The 20092-nt window shown below is 43.2% G+C and overlaps 1 protein-coding gene across 4 annotated transcripts in view; it reads right to left on the bottom strand.

Moving 5' to 3' along the window:
* The window catches only part of LOC147016170 (uncharacterized), an 89885-nt gene extending 70121 nt beyond the window's left edge, over positions 1-19764 (bottom strand). For 2 of the 4 annotated variants that reach the window (XM_085848933.1, XM_085848934.1), the window contains exons 1-8: positions 19515-19764; positions 19274-19373; positions 16541-17113; positions 11788-11930; positions 7712-8300; positions 5261-5497; positions 4389-4464; positions 3004-3149 (exon numbers count right to left, since the gene is read on the bottom strand). In XM_085848933.1, coding sequence (XP_085705059.1) covers positions 3004-3149; positions 4389-4464; positions 5261-5497; positions 7712-8300; positions 11788-11930; positions 16541-17065 — 1716 coding nt within the window. In that variant the 5' untranslated portion in view covers positions 17066-17113; positions 19274-19373; positions 19515-19764. The remainder of the gene's footprint in view (positions 1-3003; positions 3150-4388; positions 4465-5260; positions 5498-7711; positions 8301-11787; positions 11931-16540; positions 17114-19273; positions 19374-19514) is intronic. The other 2 variants (XM_085848935.1, XM_085848936.1) reach the window with 2 other exon arrangements.
* Positions 19765-20092: the final 328 nt, after the last annotated feature.

Below are 20092 nucleotides of genomic sequence, written 5' to 3'. Positions count from 1 at the left end.
AATAATGAGCATTGTCAATTGGTAGTTGAGGAGGAAATTGCTACAAATGAAGTAATGCTATATATAATCAGTGAGATTATGAAACTATCTTACAAATATGTTATATTACAAAGGGTTGAAACTATGTTACAAAATTATGTTTCAAATATGTTGTAACTATGTTACAACTATGTTACAAAGTGAAGGCAAAAGCATTAATGACACTATCACGTCAGAGGCTAACTAACGTGTTATACCTCTGAGCCAAAGTCTTTTGAATGCCTCCGTGGATTTCCCAAACAGTCTCTTCCTACTGCGTTCATCGAAATTAATCTACTCATTACCATTCCCCATCCATCCATCCATCCATCCATCCATCCATCCATCGGGATCATACTCTGTGCAGAGCTTGGTGCTGCCGAAGCAGTCTCCTTGGCTATTGGGCACAATCCTGGATTGGTCGCCACTTCAACACAGGATACCAGCAAGCTGGCACTCATTTTGCCGACCTCGGAAGGATGACAGGCAGAGTCAACCCCACCTGGTATTAATTCAAGAGCCGAGGAAGATTTGAACTCAAGATCCTAGGATCGGAAGCTCACCACCCGAACCATTAAGCCAACACCAGGCATACCATTCCCCAAGGTCACCCATATTAACCGAGACTGACGGCAACACGTAGGCAGATGGATTGAACACGTTTCTTACCTTTTCAAAAGTTTATTTATAAAGAATATGGGAGAAACGGTTGTATGGAACAACGAACAGTTCAGAACAGTCCAAGCAAAACAATGACACAAACAGGGAAATGGGGACACGCAAACTCATGTACAATTAATGATAAATATACCCTGCTAAGATACGGACAATACCGACTCACACGAAGAACAATGTGGCAAGCGAGGTCTTGGATGGCACACAACGATTGGTATGTGCAAGTCGCTAGTGCACAGGCAAATTGCTGCTCAGGACGGGCAGTATCGCAGGAATGATGCAGTGAAAGATCAGAAGCAGATGTGGTGGAAGGCCAGAAGAGAAAAGATGGTGGCTCAGCAGAGGTAAGGCGAAAGATGCTAAATGCCTTAAAATTCAGCCCCAACTGTCCGTGCGTGTCCAGCACTAGCCCTCGTGACTCTCCATACGATCCCTCGACCTTCTTTTTTTAACCCCATGGTCCTCTGGCTCTCCCTCCATACTCCGGGCCAGCGTTTTCCTGCCGCAGGCCCCATGATTGAGTTCCCACTTCTTGAGGGAGGTCTATCCTCTGGGCCAACCCACCTCAATAAAAAGCCACCATGGCTCACAGACATTGGTCAGACAGATCGTGCCAGTCCGACCGAGCCACTTCTATGTGTATTGAAACTTCCAATTCCTTGTCTGGCCTCGCCTTAGAGAAGGTTAGATATTTGCCAATCTTACTCTGTCTACCCTATCTATAAGTTACATACGCTGCCTCTTCAGCATCACATTTAACAAAAAGACTTACTCTGACAGGTCCTTGTTTACAAGAGTAAATCTCTGCTAAGCGAATCACACTGTCCATACTATGGTGTTACTACAATTTAACTATGGACCCCCCCTCCCACTTCCTCAATGAATGTTTTCTGAACCCTGTCCTCTACCAGTGGAGGCTGGAGTTCCCAAAGGCATTATTTTGGGGTCTTGTTCCTCCTCTCTATAAATGACCTCTCCGATACTCTAGAAAGCCCTGTCTTCCTTTTTTCAGACTCCACTTATGTTGCACCATACCCCATCCCTCTGCTCGGCAGACAGCAGCATCTCTTCCTGATCTGGAATATATTCGTTGCTCGTCTGACAAATGGAACAGGTACTTCATCCAGTATGTGCCACTCACAATATCAGTTCCAAGTAATTCCTTTAAATCAGAATCACTGACATCCTATAAGACCTTTCTCCATGGCTTGAAGAGTTCTGTTTGGTTGGCCTTTATGGGCTGGCGGCCCAGCATCACATATGTCTCTCTGGGATTCCATGAAATCTAAGGCTTTCAACATTATTGGAATCTCCAGGGATAAGATCGAAGCACAAGGCTTGTTGCTCTCACATTGCAGACAGGTCGGTGGTCTCTGTTTTATATCACCTCTCCTCCCATCTCACTCACTCTGCTCTCTCAGCCCTCCGACCCTCCTCAGCTCTTCCAGGACACACACATTGTTTCCTGAGCCCCCTAATGGTTAACATCCCAAAATCCAGGCTGACTGCACACCTGTTCCATTTTTTTCCCCTTAATTGTGGAACTGCCTTCCTGAAGCTCTTCAATCCCACTCTTCCCTGCAGAGATTCAAACAAGTGATGCACCACCATTTAATGTCATCCTTATTCCTTACCTGTGATCTTTTCTACCCCCATTAATCCCACGTAGCTGCGGAATCTCGCACTCACAGGTGACTGTTTCCACCCCTCTTCTCTCTACTCTTTTCCTGTTAGTTCATTCCCTTCCTGATATGTCCAACTGTTCCCCCACTGTCAGTCTGTTGCCTCTTTACCCTCTGTCGACTCGCTCTTCAATGAGCTTAAATCCTAAATGAAACATAATTACTCCCATGAAGGAATGGAAGTGGCTATCTATTTATTACATACCAAAATATGGCAGAATTTTGACCCCTCCACCCCAAATGTTTTGTGCAAGACCTCTTTCCCATCTCTCATCACGAGATCCTTCCACACCACTCTCATTTATTTATTATCCGATTCCTTTTCTCGTTTGATATCTTCCCATTTCAGGTTGTGGGAGAGGGTGAAAAGGAGACCAGGGAAAGGGAGAGTGAGGGGGCGAGCTGTCACGAGAAGGTACATAAGACAAGGCACCCCTTTCAAAACATACTGGAGGCATGGGTTTGTTTAATGGGTGAGGGAGGGGGTCAGTCTGGTGGGGGTTGAATTAACACAGTTCCCCCCTCATGCTTAACAAGACCCACACCTATGAGAAATTGTAGTGATTTACCAAACGAGTAGAACTACCAAGAAATGTGGTGCAGCAGGAGAGAGGGCATGTGTGTTCACCTGCTTGATCGAGCTCAGTTCAAGCTTTCCAGGGCTGGAATGTTTGCGGGAACGTCTGCCCTGAAGGTTCATCGCTCCGGACGCAACCACCAGCTCCGCATCCTCACCCACCGACTGCAACCTTTTATTATCTGTCCTCAGGAGATCTGTGGAAGGGAGAGGGATGGGGTGGGGTACACAGGGTAAACAAGATGGACACTACAGGGACCTTCAGGTCCTTACACAACAGAGAATTTCAGGAAGGAAAGCAGGGAATTTGAAGTATGTGGGTTTGGAGTGGATTAACGGGGGTAGAAAAGATCATGGTTTTGGATGGGGGAAGACAAGAGATGATAGTGAACAGCTGTTTTGAAGACCTGGAGGGATGATTGGGATTGAAGAGAGTGTGGGAGTTTGTTCCAAAGGCAGGAAAAAAAAAAAGAGGAATGAAAGAGTGAAGGTGAACAGTGAATCTTGATTTTGGTAGTATCAACAGAAGGGGGCTCCTGGCAGACCTTGAGCATACATACATACATATATCCATACACATACTCAGATACAGTGGCGTGCAAAAGTATGAGTTCGGCAGGAAATTTATTCATTGAGATGTGATAATGAAATAAGTTATCGTGTATATAAAGAAGAAAGTTTGTTTGTGTTTTGTTCATCTATGCATTTGGCTCCTGCAGGAACCAGTGCAACCAAACTTCGCATAGCCTCCTCTTTCATCCAGAGGAAGGTTGAGGGTTATGTTCAGATTTAAAAAAAAAATTTTTTTTTAAGTTAATTGGCCTTTCTGGCCTCGATCAGGTTTTGCGTTCATGCAATGACTGCGGCTTTTTCCTTGGGATAAATCGAGTAATATCTATTGTGAACATCGTATGTTGAGGTTGTAGTGATTTGTTGTGAACACAAATTTAATCACTATCATGTTTACATATGCGCCTGTTATTAAAAAGACTGCTATACACAGGTTTATGATAAAACTTCTGTGTTCAGTCCTCGAGTGGGTATGTATTGAATTTCCCCGGGGAAAGCCGGCTTCTTCTGCAAGTTGTAACATAAAACCAAAAGCACTTTCAAGGGATTTCCATGAAATTTTAAGGCGATAACGACGCTTATTATCATCAAAAATCAAATCTGTCTTTACGTTCAATTAATCTTTAATGTGTGACGCATCCTTTGGAGGGACATCAAGCGGAGTATCTCATCTGCCAGCATTTGATGCTTGTGGGTGAGAAAGATCCTTAGGTCTTTCACAAGAGGAGGCCATTGTATCCTGCTGACCTGAACGATTCATTGCCCTATTTCTGGGAAAGGCAGTGGCAAACCACCCAGTGTCTCGTTTGCCTAGAAACAGCTTCGGCAGTGCTGATGCTTTGGAAAGGGTGCAGACTCATCCTTACCTGGTTTACTCTTGCATTGTTCACTCCCTGTGTCGACAGATTGTTTCAAAGTATTTCTCTCCATCAGTTCATCCACCTGCAGCACAGCAGGCACTCGAGGTGATGCCGAAGCAGGGATACCTCATGGAGATGTTACCGAGACAAGAACACTAAATATAATTTCTGATAACTTGGAAACTTATTCACTGTTGCCCTGCAAATAATTCGGACAACTGCCAAACCAATTACTGTATTGCTTTACTATTGCTAACTATTAACCATAAAACCCCCATATTATGGGAGATCACATATTATGCAAAACCTATTATGGAGCCCATATTATGCAAACATAAACAACAATTCGTTTAGTAATTGTCCAGATTGTCAGCTGGGTATCATAAAAGATGAAGTCATAAATTTTTTTTTTTTTTTAAAGTTGAACACTGGCATCATCGTGGTAATCTATTTAATTACATATGCAAAAACAGTGTGGATTTTGACTCCTTCTTTCACCCCTAAATAACTCAATACCTGTTCTTTTTTCTCGATTCCCATTATCCACAACTCCTTCCAACCTTCAACCCTTCCTTCTCTCTCCCATCATCTTCCCTTTTCTTCCTTTTCTCAATTTTAACCTTCACACTTCAGCCCACCCCCTTCCTTCCTCTTTAAGTATAATACATATATGCCCCCTCCCCCAACCCCATGTTAATATGAAGCAACACGTATATCAGTTGGAATGTGGAATATCTGTACCAGTGGAATAAATGACCTTGTACTTGATTATGCAGTGTTGTTATGATAAATAACAATAGTTACACCAAGGTGTATGCATGTAAGATAAGTTATCTAGTCCACCCATTTATACAATTACAATAAACACGCTTTGTAACCTTTGTTCTGAAAAAACTATGCAAAGATCTGCGCTGGCCAAGATGCTTTGACTTGCGATCCATGTTGTTCACAGAGGTGGTGGAGAGTGACGTCAGGTGAGACAGTGAGGCCGAGGAGCAGTTCCCCGGGTGTGGCCCAGGTAAATCGGCCAAAAATGCCTGTGAGCCCGTGCAGTGTGGGTCCTTCATCGGGTCATTTGGTTGTTGACTTTCCAATTTCTCAAGGATGTCTTTTTCCTGAGAAAACAGTCTCAATATATTGTTACATTTCCATCCAAACATCCTCTGAAATAATAGGCAATGAAAACGATGTTCCACTGTTCAAGTTACATTTTCATCAGCTTGCAATTTCATTCCATTATCTATCTATAATTCCAGCAATCTGTGTGTGTGTGTGTGTGTCTGCGACGACTGTTTCTCGACAACCGCTGGTCTGATCTAATTGAAACTTGCCAGGTGTATTGCTGGGGACCTGAGGATGTGCCTTTTCAAGGTTTGATATTAATCGGACAAGTGCTTCCCAAGTTATGGCCATTTATTTACCGAACCAATGAAAGGACACATTGCTGCGAAGGCGTGGCCGATGGGGAAAGGGCACCTTAGTTACCAATGACAGGACACGTTGCTGCGGCCATTTATTTACCAAACCAGTGACAGGACTCGTTGCTGCGTAGGCGTGGCCGATGGGGGAAAGGGCGCCTTAGCTCCCGTGGCGTAGGAAGTGGCAATGGTTGATGGCAGCGAATGTCATGGCTCGCAAAGACAGGGAGGTAAACTTGATTTTAATTTTGATTTTAATTAACTCTGTGTGTGTAAGTATCAAAGCATTTGTCACTTCAATGAAAGCGATAATTTGTGGAATGCATGTGAACATTCCGTACGGGCACGCACCACTTCCGGATAGTGATGACTTAATGTATTCAAATAATTTCTCGATTTTTTTATGCGCATTTATCGATAAACACAATGCCCCGATCCAGTCGTCGTTTACAAGAGCGAAGGAACGGCCTGTGTGGTTGTTGTTTCTGGCACGCGGTTTGAAAGTTTTTTTTTCTTTGCACACACGGCCACGCACGCATGGCCATGTACGTACGGGCACGTACTAGTTTATTTATTAAATTCCGAAAGCAAATTGCACAAAGTTTAACCGAATGCTATTGGCTCAAATAACTAAAATAAATAATTAAACGAGAACGTCATGACGTCGACAGATACACATCCATCCACATTATTACATACTTGTACAAAGGTTGGTTTAAATCACTTCAGCTGTTCTCAAATATCACATTTTTATCTTGCATGACCTCTGACCTTCGACCTCAAAAATCTCATCAGTCAAAGGTCAAATAGCAAAAAAAAAAAAAAAAATGCAATGATGGACACATTTTAAAACATTTTTTCAAATGAAACTTTGTATGTGAAATCAACATTGGGGGGATGCATGGAATATGTAACGATTTTTTTTTGTATTTGACCCCGGTTCATGGCTCAAAGGGTGGAGATTAGAGTCAGAGCGGTCAAAAGGGAAGATTTCTTTAACTAAAAGTTTGATATTGGGTCATCATTCCTGGTGGAACTTTTTACCATCTTTCAACTTTGATTGAGGTGGGACGCGTTCGGGTTTGCGACGGTGCGCCGTCAATTTCGCTCTAGTTACCCTCGCCACAAGGAGAGGATCTTACATTTGGGTCCGTTTGTCTGTCTGTTTGTTTGTTTGTCCACACAGAAAGTGAGTAGGTGTATTCATTAAATTAAACCCACATATACATTTAAACCCCTTGAAACCCTTAAGACCACGAATACCCTCTCAGACCTATTATGACCCCTAATACACTTTAAGATGCCAAAGTCCCCAAATACTCTTAAAACCCTTGAGAGCTTAAATTAAATCCTTTAGACCCCATTGACCTTTTAAGACCCTCAAAACCATTCAACCCTTTATACCCATTTAGACCTTTTCAGACCTTTTCAGACCTTTACACCTTCAGACCATATTAAAATACGAAGGTTTCAACCCTGGATTTCAGGAAATTAACTGAAATGGAGTTATTGGAAAATTTAAGCACAAACAATGGTAACCTGAGAGCAGGGGATTGTTAGGAAGGATGATGTAATATTTGGGGCCAGGAATCGAAACCACTGAACATTGGATGCGAAAGATCATGAGAAAATGACCAGAATTAATAAGAAAAACATGATCAAGTATTTTATCATTCGTGGTTTTAATTGAATACTCCACCACGAAAAGATCTTCCGAAGTCATGAAACAACAAGCCATGGAATTTGTGAATATTTTATATTTTGAAGATTTCTTTTCGCGTTTATAACAAAGATGGGAAGCTCTGGAATTTTATGAAGGACCGTACAACACAGAGGGCAACCATGCTAGTTTTGATATATTTTGTTAAATATGTCTTGTAATGAGGTTATAAATGAAGAAGTGTTGGTTACCTGTTCATAAGATGCTGCAGGATAAGAAGCAGGTCGAGATAAATAATTGTTCTTTATGACGTGTTGATCCTTTTGTCGTTGTGTTCCTTCCTTAGGGCTTTCCTGTGCTAACATGTTCTCCATATGAGAGGAGAGACACCTTCCAGGCAAGTCGTGACCATCATTAAGCTCCTCTCCTGAAGCGTTATTGTGATTCGTACTTCTGTCCTCCATACTTTTCTTTTGTTTTGCAAAAACATCCATGACAGTCAACATATCCTTTGCAGTACCATTAGCCAGGTGTTCACCATGGGGCCAGGACTCTTCCTTACTTGAATCCTTCTCTCGATGGAAATTCCTGTGGCTTTGTGAAGGACTGGATCCGACACACCTGCTACGGCGATGTATCTCTGCACCCTCCTTTGGCTTAGTTTGCCATTTTTGATCCATATCCAGACAATTGTTGCTTTGCTTTAGACGTCGCGCCACAAGCAATCGAACAACTCCAACCAAGGAATCCAGGATTCTCTCAGCTTCTTCCTTTCCCTTTCCAAACAGTGCTTGTCCGTTCACCATCAGTAGCTCATCTCCATGATGTAGCCGTCCATCCCTGTGGGTGGTTGTGGGTGGATACAATATTTAATAATTTAAAATGTTGAACAATAGTTAAGTGGCAATCTTTTTATTTTATATGCAAATATAGCGGATTTCTTTGCTGCATACATGTTCTTTATTGTCCTTTCAGTGACTCGTATTTCCGCCCAAGATGTTCCCTTATCTTCACACTCAAACCCTCCTTATTCCCTCTCCCTCTCCATCCCCTCATAATAATCCTCCATTCTCTTTCTTTTGTCAATTTATCTCCCCAATGCGAACATAATAAAGTGATGTCTCCAAAAACATCCAGCAACGAGAACGGCACTCGGTAGAGCGCATACCTCCATCAGGCTGAACAGTTCACTTTTTGTATCCCACTGATAGGCCGGATCTGCTGACCAGACCTAAAATCGAATCAATTCATCCTTGTCATACACCTTACCTGTCCACCAAGTTTTGTCATAACTTGTCCATACCTTTTTGAGATATCATGTGAGATGTACTGTCTATATATATATATATATATATATATTGTTTTGGCCCCATCTCTCAATAGTGAAGAATCACTTTAAAAAAAAAACTACATGGTATTAATGGAATACACACGTGCAGTCGTGTTGACTGCATGTATGTATTCCATTAATCTTGATAAGGGGAGGGAGTCTTAAGAAGGACTAAGTGTGAGCCAACTCTTTCGTCACCGAACCAACTTAAATCCACCGAGTTTTGTCAAAACTCGTCCACAACTTTTTGAGATATCACGAAATATATAGTTTTTAACCCTATCTCTTAATTTTAGAAATTCAGCCTCTGTTGACATTTTGACCTCAAAAATAGTTGGTGGTTGAATTCAGTGACCTGATATGCAAATTCTCTTCAAATTTCAAGTCAATCAGATAAAAATTGGCAATTTCAGAAATCCGGCCCATGTTGATTTCTTTGCCTGTGTTGACCTCAAAAATAATTGGTCGTTGAATGAAGTGAGCCGATATGAAAATCCTCTTTCAAATTTCAAAATCAATCGGATGAAAATTGACAATTTTAGAAGTTTTGGCCTATGTCAACCTTCCAAAATCCTTCCTGTTTTGGCCGATGTTGACCTCATAAATAATGGTTGATTGAATTCAGTGAGCTGATGTGAAAATCCTGTTCAAATTTCAAGTCAATCGGATGAAAATTGACAATTTTAGAAATTATGTCCCTGTTGACCTATTTGGCCCATGTTGACCTCAAAAGAGTGACCGGTTTAGACCCGCTTTTCTCTTTGCGAGCGCAGGGTAATTAAAAATTTCTTGTGTCCGGATCTGAAATCAGATCTTCACCAAAATCGAACCAATTGGTCCTTTTCACACACCCAACCTGTCCACCATGTTTCGTCCGAATTCGTCCATAAAGCTTTGAGATATTCTGCTCACAGACAAACAGACAGATGGAGTGAAAACATAAGCTCCGTCCACCTTCGGTGGCGGAGGTATTTCAGAGTACTGGTAAATTATCCGGCAGCTCATCGGAAAGTGGCACAATTATCGTAATCGGCTCATTAAATCCACAAACAAAAATCAAATGGTCTTGCATCACACACATTTTTTGAGGGAAAATGAATGTGGAGTGTCAATAATGAGGAATTATATATTTCAGAGCATTCAAACTCTCTTCAATGCTTTCATGTCGTATTTCATGCAGCTCTAATTACAACCAATCCCAATGCATTTCCTCTTGGTGACACATTTACTTAAAGAGATTTAGAACAAAAACCTTGGGGTCATGCCCTAGATTAACCCGATGACCTTTAAATGTGTTTGTCCTCCTGCAGGCGAGAGTAACCCCTGGCTGTGGATATCATCGAGACATTCGTTCACAAAGAGAAAATAACCGAGGAATGGCCTTTGGGTCCACATTGCTCCACGCACCACTTTTGTTCATTTCCAAAAATTCTGCTGATTTGGTTATTGAAGTGCAGGTGACGGTAAATTTACGTTTTCAGAATAAGCATTAAGATGGAAAATCTAACTCGGCCAAAGCAATTTTTTCGCTGTACAAGGTTTCATAACGGTTACTCACAAAGAGCAGTTCCTCATCAACAGGGCAATTGGTTGGCTTTAAGTTGCAGAATCTGGGGATGGTGGAATGGAGAATGCTCGTCGGTATCTTCCCTTTATTTATATATTTTTGTTTACGGACATTTATGGACAGTTTTGAATGAAAGAATGAAAGGTATAATTCTATTTAACTTCCATCTCGGCCAAAGGCCGAATTGAGGTAAGTTTTACATAATTTTAATAAATAATAATATAATATATAACTATATTTTTGTTATGTGGTTTTTCCTGGAATCCTGGCTTCGAGATACATCAAATACAAAATTTCAGCTTTCTAGCCACCAAGAAAGTACAAAACATTTACATAAATAAGTGAGTGACTGAGTGGTGAGAAAAGGGTTTTCAAGCCGGTAGGCGACATGGCTGCTCGCTCCAGATGGAAAGCTCGCCGACGCGACGAGCCGATATTCATGTACATGCTATCAATCAATTTAGCACAATAAATATGATTATCACAGCCCTCATAGTTTGCGCCCAGAAACCCGCCTTGTGAAATTTCAGGCATGTTTCCAAAGAGACTCCAACAAATGGCAGCCCTGGTAATTCCATTTATCTATTCGCAAAAGATTTTTTTTTTATGTGATGCTGTAAGACATTCTCCTTGGGTACAAAAAAACAGGTCCCTCGGAGGTCCAGTTTCGGAGGTATTGATTTTTTTGTACAGTCCACAATAAGTGTACGATATACGATAAAGTATTTTAGCTGTCGTTAAGCAACGGAGGTGTGCATATCAACCATTCATTTTTGTGTACATGCTAGCCACATTGTACACATTTCACCCAAGTTTCACCAAAATCAGACTCTTTCTCTTAAAGATATTCGCAATTAACCATTTCTGAAATGTTCGACATGTACTCGCCCAAAAAACTATCTCCTCCTACAAATATTTTTTGTTAGGGCTGCAAATTGGCATGAAGGGAGCGAGATAGATTGCGCACAGAACTCTAAGCTTCGATTTTTCGATTATTTTTTTTTGATTTTTTTTTTCGAATTTTTGACCGCTTTAAAAGGCCGTTGCTATGCCGTTGCTAGGTCCCGGGGTCCCATATTCGAAAGCACACGATTCCCAGAAATATTGGTCCTACCTACCAAATTTCATTGGAATCGGTTGAGTGGTTTAGCCCCTAGGCTTGACCAAAGTTTCACAGACAGACAGACAGACAGACAGACAGATGGAAATGTCCAGAATAAGGGTGCTCTAAGAGCAGCCAATATTTCCATGATGTAATTCTGGTTTGTAATCAGAGATATTATAAGTTTAAAAAACACAACACAAGATTATCAATACGTGGGCTCTTTTCAGTGTGAATAAGTTTCTCATCCCCAGCAACTGTATTTTCAGTTCTGACTGTCCATGGGATGTTCAGAATGAAAAGGTAGACATGAAAACTGTGGGGTTACCTTTTTGCTGCCCCCCCCTCATCCATGTGAATTACAAGAACTCCCTTGAAGTTGGATCTCAATCCACGGCCCACAGACACCCGGAGGCCGAGTCCACGGGGTTCTGTTGTCAGGTGCATGGTCCACATCTGGTAAGCACCATGCTGAAGCAAACAAAAAGAGAATATGTTAAAATAATAATAATAATAATAATGAAGCAACATGTCTTTAAAATCGACATTGGTGATGGCGAGAGAGAAAAACAGGGAAACTATTCGAAAATACGCACCACAAAAGAGGTAGCTGTGCTACCTTGGTTCAACATAAGGTTAGTTGGTTCAACATAAGATGAACACAGCAAATTTCCTCAACTGGAAGGGCAGTGAGTTTCGTACATCCAAGGAGTTTAGTCGAGTGAAAGAGGAGTCAAGACTCATGTCTGTCTGCATTGTCAGACAATTCCAACGAGAGATTATATCAACTGAAAGGTGACAAATGTACGCTAACCACCGTGAGGAGCGAGGGTACACGAACCACCGTGAGGAGTGAAGGTACACTAACCACCATGAGGAATAAAGGTACACTAACCACCATGAGGAGTGAAGGTACACTAACCACCGTGAGGAGTGTAGGTACACTAACTACCGTGAGGAGTGAAGGTACACTAACTACCGTGAGGAGTGAAGGTACACTAACCACCGTGAGGAGTGAAGGTACACTAACCACCATGAGGAGTGAAGGTACACTAACCACCGTGAGGAGTGAAGGTACACTAACTACCGTGAGGAGTGAAGGTACACTAACCACCGTGAGGAGTGAAGGTACACTAACCACCGTGAGGAGTGAAGGTACACTAACCACCGTGAGGAGTGAAGGTACACTAACTACCGTGAGGAGCGAGGGTACACGAACCACCGTGAGGAGTGAAGGTACACTAACCACCGTGAGGAGTGAAGGTACACTAACCACCATGAGGAATAAAGGTACACTAACCACCATGAGGAGTGAAGGTACACTAACCACCGTGAGGAGTGAAGGTACACTAACTACCGTGAGGAGTGAAGGTACACTAACCACCGTGAGGAGTGAAGGTACACTAACCACCGTGAGGAGCGAGGGTACACGAACCACCGTGAGGAGTGAAGGTACACTAACCACCGTGAGGAGTAAAGGTACAATAACCACCATGAGGAGTGAAGGTACACTAACCACCATGAAGAGTGAAGGTACACTAACCACCGTGAGGAGCGAGGGTACACGAACCACCGTGAGGAGTGAGGGTACACTAACCACCATGAGGAGTAAAGGTACACTATCCACCATAAGGAGTGAAGGTACACTAACCACCATGAGAAGTGAAGGTACACTAACCACCATGAGAAGTGAAGGTACACTAACCACCGTGAGGAGTGAAGGTACACTAACCACCGTGAGGAGTGAAGGTACACTAACCACCGTGAGGAGTGAAGGTACACTAACCAGCATGAGGAGTAAAGGTACACTAACCACCATGAGGAGTGAAGGTACACTAACCACCGTGAGGAGTGAAGGTACACCAACTACCATGAGGAGTAAAGGAACACTAACCACCATGAGGAGTGAAGGTACACTAACTACCATGAGGAGTAAAGGAACACTAACCACCATGAGGAGTGAAGGTACACTAACCAGCATGAGGAGTAAAGGTACACTAACTACCATGAGGAGTAAAGGAACACTAACCACCGTGAGGAGTGAAGGTACACTAACCAGCATGAGGAGTAAAGGTACACTAACCACCATGAGGAGTGAAGGTACACTAACCACCGTGAGGAGTGAAGGTACACCAACTACCATGAGGAGTAAAGGAACACTAACCACCATGAGGAGTGAAGGTACACTAACTACCATGAGGAGTAAAGGAACACTAACCACCATGAGGAGTGAAGGTACACTAACCATCATGAGGATTGAAGGTACACTAACCACCATGAGGAGTAAAGGTACACTAACCACCATGAGGAGTAAAGGTGCACTAACCACCATGAGGAGTAAAGGTACACTAACCACCATGAGGTGTGAAGGTACACTAACCACCGTGAGGAGTAAAGGAACACTAACCACCGTGAGGAGTGAAGGTACACTAACCAGCATGAGGAGTAAAGGTACACTAACCACCATGAGGAGTAAAGGTACACTAACCACCATGAGGAGTAAAGGTGCACTAACCACCATGAGGAGTACAGGTACACTAACCACCGTGAGGTGTGAAGGTACACTAACCACCGTGAGGTGTGAAGGTACACTAACCACCATGAGGAGTAAAGGTGCACTAACCACCATGAGGAGTACAGGTACACTAACCACCGTGAGGTGTGAAGGTACACTAACCACCGTGAGGTGTGAAGGTACACTAACCACCATGAGGAGTAAAGGTGCACTAACCACCATGAGGAGTACAGGTACACTAACCACCGTGAGGTGTGAAGGTACACTAACCACCGTGAGGAGTGAAGGTACACTAACCACCGTGAGGTGTGAAGGTACACTAACCACCATGAGGAGTAAAGGTGCACTAACCACCATGAGGAGTACAGGTACACTAACCACCGTGAGGTGTGAAGGTACACTAACCACCGTGAGGAGTAAGGCAAAGCTGGCATTCAGGGAATTGGCCCTTTTCCTCGGATCAGGAATTATTTGCTCCGATGAAGGGCTAATGCCAGAAACATCAGCTTTATCTCGCTTCCCACGGTTCTTGGCATACCTTCGCTAATCGTTAGTTTATAAAACCTGTTTATTTTCAAAGTCACACCTTGATACATGATTATAAACTGCTCATCTGCACATAATTTGCTAATGGGCTTCAAACCGTGCCAATCACCAGACTACGTTGCTCGACTATGATGATTTTGGTGTCAGTACAATTTTAACTTGTCCCCTCATAATTCTTCCACCATCGACCGTCATCTTCTTTCTCTTAGACACAACACCATGACAAAAGGCATCCTGTACAACACGCGGCAAACAAATGGCTGCCATTGCATCAAGTGGTGCAATGGTCCACAATTGCACCACTGTGTCATTGTGGATGACAATGACAAATCCACAATTACTAACAAAAGTGTAACGTTCACTGGAACCACCCGTGAACTTAAAAAAGGTTTACTTTCATTGCTACACTTACAGCATCATCTCTCCACCGTAAATAGCAAGCATGTAATTGGGTTGAAAAGCAGTCTTTAAGTGGAATTCAAATAGTTTGTCAATCCTCGTTCTCTCTCTTCCAAGGGCCTCAACTTTGTATAAATGAAAAATACATCCACCTCCTGCACCTCCTGCATCTCCACTATCTCCTCCACCTCCTCCATCTCCTCTATCTCCTCTATCTCCTCCACCTCCTACACCCCATATTTGGGTGCAAAGGCCACGTCTGCACATGCACACCAATGGGGATCTAAATCTCCACCACCCCATGATCTCGCTCACATGTGTGGGATAAAATGGTCCATAACTCCTTGAACAAACAGTGTGACTTATGGGAAAATAATCGTCATTGCCGACGAATGACTGGGCCCTGTGGCCAACACAGCACTCACTCAGAAGTGGGTTTGGGATGAGGCTCGACTTTCACTGGAACACACTTTCCTTTTGGAATTTCTTTTTTGTTTCGAATATTTGAAGACTTCTCAATTGCCCTGGCTGGTTATTTTTGGTACCCATCCATCCATCAGGACCATACTCTGTGCAGGGCATTGTTGCTGCCTACGTAGTCTCCTTGGCTATTGGGTACAATCCTGGACAGATCACCACTCCGACACAGGATACCAGCAAGCTGGCACTCATTTTGCCGACCTCGGAAGGATGGCAGGCAGAGTCTACCCCACCTGGTATTAATTCAACAGCCGAGTGGGATTTGAACTCAGGATGCTAGGATCCCAAGCCCACCACCCAAACCATTAGGCCAACACCAGGCATATTATTGGTATGAATTATGATGATTATTATCGATTTATAAAAAGGAAAGACCTAGTCAATGTTTATGAAAGTTAAAAGCACATGATTATCCTAATATTTATTATTCTTCATCGTGCAAACTGATTGAAAAGATTTCAAACAACGGACGTGTTCAAATGACCCCAGACTTGTTTCCATCGCCCTAATTAAAAAAAAAGTGTGTCAGTTAGAAAAAGAACATGATCTGGGTTATATATTTATTTAAACACCCTATTATATTAAAATTAATCAAGGCCTCATGTGAAAACCTCGTAAATGGACGTTTTTGTGAATAAGTGAACACAAACTTTGTATTTTGTGTCAAAACCCTCTGATTGAACATCACGGTCCAAACGATATAACCAGACTCTGGAGTGCAATGGTTGGAGCATCCAATCTGAGTCTGAGAGGTCGGTGGTTCCTCCAAAGACTACCAACTTGGTACGTGCTGCTTCCTTGCTTGGTGCTCAGCAAAACATTTAAAAAGGATAGAGCACGGACAAACCACAACAGGTTGAGAATACGAGCGCAGACTTTGATCGGACTCATGGCTTCCTCCTGTGCTGAAGTTCCTTGCGAGGAACATTTATTATTAAATTATACGGATCACATGGCCAAAAAAACGTATTGCCTATAAATTTATCATATTAATGCAAAGTGAGTATCTGACGTATGAAGACTTAGGCTTCCAGCCATCAATATACAGCAGAAAGTATACTTGGCAATCACTGGAATCAGTTTGATACAGGGGGATCCCTTTAAACTCCGAACAACTTCAAGCAACTGCGTCCCGACTCACCCCGAGTGTGTTCATCATCATGGAGTTCAACTTTCCAGCCAACAGCACTTTTCCTGAGCGTTTTGCAGGTCTCTTCTCTTTGGTTCCATTAGCTGGATTCCTGCCGAGCTGTCCACATTCCTTGGTATTGTCCATCAGAGCTTGACCATTTGTCTTTCTCATGCCTGAACTCAAAAGCATCGTCTCTGTTGTACAGAGGCTTTCGGTAGATCTTTCAGAAGGCATTTCTGGGAAGGCTTTTGGTGTGATTCCCACAATCTTGTTGACTTGACCGCAGGTAATGGCTGGTGGGGAGGAAAAGGATCGACCGTGATTTGATGCTCTGGTGGGAGCAAGGAATGCGGCGTTTGCCGTCGTCGCGATGCTGCTCTGCAGTAACGATGAGTGGGATACACTTCCAAGTTTGCACATCTGTGGTACCCTTGTTGAGGTGCCAACAGGTCCATGGGCCATGGAGTCGTCGGATGCCGTGGGATGTCGCAAAGGATACGAATCACGATGACGTTGACGGCGTAGCATGGCCATTCAATCAGTCATGACCGCGATGATGAAAAGGATGCCCCCAAAACAATTCTGTGCTCGAAGGGAACAAAATATGATGGGAATCTCATCAGATCTCATGAGAGATGTGGGCAAAGAGCGACAAGACGATGAATATAAGAACAATTACATCGGATAAGATTCTTTGTACAATTGGCAGAATGTTTCTGCTCCATCTGTCTGCATTAAATAAGGAGCTTTAAACATTATCTTCTTGGCTGAAAATGCTTCAGGATACACAAATAAACTACACCGTGATGATAACACGGCATGGGATACACAGCTGCTATGGAAAGGAAAAACCTTGGTAAATAGCATTGGAGAACACAAAAGATAGCGTATCATTCCAGAATTGGGAATAGTTCAGCTGATGCTATCAGGAGCCGATACGGTGCAACATCGCAAAATGTAAATAAGAATGGAGGGAAGCTGCCCTCAGATATGCCATAACTTCCTTCACTACAATCAGTGACCTGAATACAAATCCCATTGTGAGACTGTTCCACAAGCACCAAGTCTGAGGAACGCTTCAAGACAGCAAATTCAGGTTGCTTCAGGGTCTGAAAACTCCGATCCATCTACAAGGCCTTAATCTCCAGCTAGATTGATTACTGCTCCCCCCTCTGGGCTGCCTCCCCTGCCTCTCATCTTGCTCAGCTTGATGCCCTGGAAACCAAGGCAATTAGAGATTATTGGAATCTCCCGCGATCAAGCCGAGTCTGCGGACCCATCACTTGACCGTTGCAGACAGGTCGGTGGTCCCTTTCTTCTACGGCCTCCTTTCTGGTCTTGCATCCTCTGCTCTTTCCGTGCTTTGTTCTCCCCCAGGTTTCTGCAGCGTGCACATGGTCCGCCATCGACTCCTTCAAGTGAAACTATTTACTGTAAATCCAGGTCGATCACTGCTCACCTCCACGCTCTTTTTTTTTTCCCCACCTGTGAAATCAACTTACACATTCTCTTCAATCTCATTCTTGCCTCCAAGTCTTCAGGACAGATTTTCACCTTCATCTCAGATCATCCCCATTCCAAAACCTTGATCTTTTCTACCCTCGTTAAACCTCCCCAACCCATCTTTATCCAAGTTTCCAGTTTGTCCTTCCTGAGAGTTTTGATCTGCATCCATCTTGTCCACCGAATTCATCCTTCCCTACCCTTCATTCTTCCCCACATCACTTATTTCTCCAAGTCTTCCTACATTTTGTCCCTCAAACCTACTCTTGGTGATTTCCTTCCTTCTATTTCTACCGTTCCTTTTGTTCTGTTACGTCCTGATTTGTTTGATGTTCTCGCTAATCCACAAGTATCTTCCACAAGACCTTGTTTTGAAAAACAAAAAACCCCAAAAACAATCACTTAGCGATGAAAGAATCCTGGACAATGGCTCTGACATAAAAGAGACGGACGAACCGAGGATATTGGAGTCATGAGAACGTCAAATTAAACTGATCTATCTATAAAACAGACTTCATTCGAGACGGAATCCTCGCAATGTCGTTTCGGCATCGAATGATCCAATGAGTTTCAGAGCATATATAGTGCAGTACCTTGAAAAATGGTGTCGAGCACGATTCCAACATTCCATTCCGGTGTTTGCTCGGGGTTTCGACCCGAAGAGTTAACAGGCCGTGAGGCTCCTTTGCGGTTACCATCGAACAGAATCGTCGGGAAGCAAGTTTAGCCCATTCCGCGCTTAAGTACCATCTCTGCTCATAGCTTTGCTGAAGTGGCAACGGATATTCGGCCATGAATATTCTCGAGTACCCCAAAGGGAAATGCATCAAAGGATGCGAACAAAAGCTGCACAATACCAATCGGTGACACTCAAGGCCAAATCGTGGAAAGGAACAAATGTTTGTAACACCAACTGAGAACTGTCAACCCGGTGCACCGGTTGCGTGAGCAACAGAGTGCAGGTGAGGTCCATCTGCGACGGAGTACCGAGTTCAGGTTGAGTAGAGATTAGATCGTTGAACCAAGCTGTTTTCCTAATCCCCAGGTAGGAATGCAGCCGAACTGCCCGTCTCAGGTAAAAGTAAAAGGAAACGTCTCATCGAATCGAGAAAGCAACTTTACAATTCTGAAAAATGCAGTGAAAACCTTACCTGGGAAGGTATGCAATCTTCATATTCGAAGCAACGTGTGATATTTTACGCATTCATTATAATTGCCAATTATTACATACAAACTCACCTCTATCCTCCTGGCAAATATCCAAGTCGTGCGGCTTTAAAATCCTCTTGGACTTCCAAAACCAGTGGCATGAGAACCAAAATGGAAAGAGCCATCAAAGCTATTGAGAAAGACAAAATGGCCACACAATCAATTCAACCTTGCTCAAATCCAGGTCAGCAATTTGAACTTGATCATCGTCGACCAGATCTTGCTATTTGAATTGAGTGAAAGGCAGAGGCATTAGGGTTTCAACACTCACCTTTATTGGTGGCATCCTGCGGACAATGCAGGTGACAGACCGCGTGTCCAACATCAAGCCAGCCTGAAGGCAATCGCTGCTCTATACAGGTGTCTCCAGCCAAGCTTCCTCCATCACCGTCTCGGGGAAGAGTGTTCAAAATAGAATATATCCTCTTCATTCTCCTCCCCTCCCCTGTCAGCCTGAGACTGCTGTTTTCTCTCCTCACAATAACACCGTTCCAGTAAAAACCCACAACGACAGCGAGAGAGAGAGCATGACCAGGCTTGTTTCAGGACCCACAATCATGGGAGAGGCTGTTTGTGGCTTCTCTTTCTTTTGGGTGGATTTACGTTTCCTCTCACGCCCTTCTAATTCTTTATCTGACACTTGATTATCTCGTGCTACAACAATCCTTAACTGTGTTCCTGTATCTTATTCTGACTTTACCATTTCGCTGAGTGATCTATTAATTAAGCTGCCACTTACCTTCCAGTAGAGTAAATGTGATCCTGTAACGAGCGAGAGGATGCAGCATGATGGAGTGTCCACTTTTTTTTGGCCGGAGAATGAATCCCATGTTGTTTTATCAACATGAC

The sequence above is a fragment of the Eptatretus burgeri genome, chromosome 12 (assembly GCF_056783735.1).
Source record: "Eptatretus burgeri isolate ZD-2024b chromosome 12, Ebu_testis_v1, whole genome shotgun sequence".
In the NCBI taxonomy this organism is placed as follows: Eukaryota; Metazoa; Chordata; class Myxini; order Myxiniformes; family Myxinidae; genus Eptatretus; species Eptatretus burgeri.
The sequence above is the reverse complement of the archived record's forward strand: the minus strand, read 5'-3'. Positions and strand labels throughout refer to the sequence as shown.